The sequence below is a fragment of the Hibiscus syriacus genome, unplaced genomic scaffold (assembly GCF_006381635.1).
Source record: "Hibiscus syriacus cultivar Baekdansim isolate YM2019G1 unplaced genomic scaffold, ASM638163v2 tig00110270_pilon, whole genome shotgun sequence".
Taxonomy (NCBI): Eukaryota; Viridiplantae; Streptophyta; class Magnoliopsida; order Malvales; family Malvaceae; genus Hibiscus; species Hibiscus syriacus.
The window spans coordinates 34,453-35,000 of NW_024062656.1; the positions used below are offsets into that span (position 1 = coordinate 34,453).

At 27.2% G+C, this 548-nt stretch overlaps 1 protein-coding gene across 1 annotated transcript in view; it reads left to right on the forward strand.

Moving 5' to 3' along the window:
- Positions 1-538: 538 nt before the first annotated feature.
- Positions 539-548, forward strand: part of LOC120115626 (wall-associated receptor kinase-like 22) — an 8,393-nt gene continuing 8,383 nt past the window's right edge. Inside the window, exon 1 of the mRNA XM_039136274.1 lies at positions 539-548. This exon is cut by the window's right edge and continues 759 nt beyond it. Coding sequence (XP_038992205.1) covers positions 539-548 — 10 coding nt within the window.

Consider the following 548-nt stretch of genomic DNA (forward strand, 5'->3'; position numbering starts at 1 on the left):
TTGTTATTGACTAACGGTGAATCAACTACGAAAAATGTTTTGTAACGAAATAATTATTTTGAGACCACTTAATTAGCTATGTGGTAATATTATCAAAATTAAAAGTATGGTGGTCATATCTACAACAATCCTATAGTTAGGTGGTTATATCTACAACAATCCTATAGTTAAGTGGTCATATGAATAGTTTAACTTCTTTTTAATTTTTTCAATAATGGCATTGCATTATAGTTTTCTTTGAACAGGCTAAACGCCTAACAAGTTAAAAGTCGATGACTTGTTTTGCGTAAATTATATATTTAATCATTTTACTATCACTTTAATTTTTTTTATAGAAGCTTTAGTTTTATTTTAATCATTTAATTATTATCTTTTTAAAATCATACCAAAAGTTACGATTCCGTTTTAGTCATCTGCTAATAATAAAAAAAGGAAACACACTTTGGTTTGCCTTTCGTTTTCCTTATAAAATTAGTTTTCTAGCTGTTTCTTTCGCTAATTTCCAATCTGTCAACAACCAGAAAAGGGGAAGAAAAAAATGATTGTGG